Source organism: Calidris pugnax, unplaced genomic scaffold (genome assembly GCF_001431845.1).
Source record: "Calidris pugnax isolate Ruff unplaced genomic scaffold, ASM143184v1 scaffold266, whole genome shotgun sequence".
In the NCBI taxonomy this organism is placed as follows: domain Eukaryota; kingdom Metazoa; phylum Chordata; class Aves; order Charadriiformes; family Scolopacidae; genus Calidris; species Calidris pugnax.
In genome coordinates this window covers 186409-188129 of record NW_015090998.1, presented here as the reverse complement: position 1 = coordinate 188129, position 1721 = coordinate 186409, and the positions used below count along the sequence as shown (strand labels likewise).

Sequence of the window (1721 nt, the reverse complement as noted above, 5' to 3'; positions counted from 1 at the left end):
CAGGTTGTGACCCCCCCACACCAGGTGGAGGGGTGGAAAGGACACGGTGAGACCCAGCGGTGTCCCCAGGGCCAGATGGTCCTTAATCCCTCCCCAAAGCTCTTCCTGGCAGTCGGCTCCGGAGGGTTTTCCTGACCCACCTTGTGTGTCCCCCCCCCTTTTTTCCCCCCCATACCCCGTGGCCCGGCTGCACGTGTCCCATAGGACACGGGGGGGGCGGTTCTGGGGTCACTCTGTGGGGCAGGATCCAACCCTTCCCAGATAGAGCCCACCAGGGCTTTCTTGTGCCCGTTCCACCACTCCAGGTGGAAGCCACACAGTTGTGTGTGTGTCCCCACGTGTGTCCCCCCCCTTGCCCCCCCAGCACCAGGATAAACCCTGGCTAATAATAAAACAGAATAAGAGAGGTCAGGATGGATCTTAATCCCAAACCCTGGCTCAAACCCAGGAAGCTGAGCCGTGGTGAACATGGTCCCACCCACCATCGGTGGAGCCACCACCAACCCCGTGGAGAAGCAAATCCATGTGTGTGTGTCCCCCCCCGTCCCTGATGCCAACCCTCAGCCCAGGCCACAGCACTGTACAGTGGGGGGGTTTATTGGAGCAGGTTTTTAACTTTGGGGGGGGGACACGGCACCGTTAACTCGCCATCTCCTTGGCCATGGCCTTGTTGAGCTTGTCCCTGAGGTAGGCTGTCCTCTGCCGCTCCACCTTCAGCTCCAGGAACTCATAGTGAGGGACCTGCCATGGTGGGAGGAGAGGAGAAACCATCAGAGCCTGGTGTTTGGGGTCCGTGTCCCCCCCCCGGAGGGGTATCCATCACTTATTTCCATCCCTGCTGTCCCCACGGGGGCTGGGGAAGCTCTGGAAGCCCTTGGGTTGGTCCCCACCGTGGCAGAACCATCCACCAAACTGGATGAGGTCGATTGACGGTGGCATCAGCACTCGAGGGGACCCAAAATCCTAGGCTGGCCCCAAATTCACCCATGTCACCACCCACCCACCAACGGGCTTCTGCCAGTGGCCGGGGTGGCACAAAAGCACCAGGAGCTGTGTAGGACCCAGCACCCTTCTCCCCATGGCAGGAGAAGGATTTTGGGCAGTGTCCCCACCCAGCAGGAGCCCTGGGGACCTTGTCCAGCACCAAAACCTGCTTCTTATTTCATTTTTGAGGTGCAGAGGACACGTGGGGCTCCATGGCCCATCCCACCCTCCATGAAACAGAGGGAATATTGATTTGGAAGGAATTTGGAGGCCGGGGAAGAGGGTGAGGAGCCCAGAATTTGCGTCACCGACGGCTCCGGCGCCGTTGAAACACGGGAAGCCCCGGTCATGGCTCCTCTAGGAGGGAACAGCCTTGTCTGGGGGGGGAATCCCACCCCCCTGCCCTCTATATTTAGCAGGTGAGGCTGAAGCTGCAGGAAGCAAGATTTCCTCCTCCTCCTCCTCCTCCTGCTGCTCCTCCTCCTCTGGAGAAGAGGGGGGGGGGAATTACACAAGCACCAGGGATAAAAGCCAAGCTCTGGTGAACCTCAAACCTCACTTTGCATCAGCCTCAAAGCGTGGAGGCAGCCGAGGGGGGGGGACACCGGGGGGGCCCTGGAGCTCGGGGAAGGGAGAGACAGACTCACGGGGTGACAATGACACCGCCCCGGGGTGACACGTTGACTCTCCAGCCCCCCCCAAGGAGATGGTGAGGGGCAGAGGGATGGATGACGTTG

The 1721-nt window shown here is 60.4% G+C and overlaps 1 protein-coding gene across 1 annotated transcript in view; it reads right to left on the bottom strand.

Annotated features, from left to right (window-relative positions):
• Positions 1-576: 576 nt before the first annotated feature.
• The window catches only part of TBRG4 (transforming growth factor beta regulator 4), a 21805-nt gene continuing 20660 nt past the window's right edge, over positions 577-1721 (bottom strand). The window contains exon 11 of the mRNA XM_014955484.1: positions 577-741. Coding sequence (XP_014810970.1) covers positions 640-741 — 102 coding nt within the window. The 3' untranslated portion in view covers positions 577-639. The remainder of the gene's footprint in view (positions 742-1721) is intronic.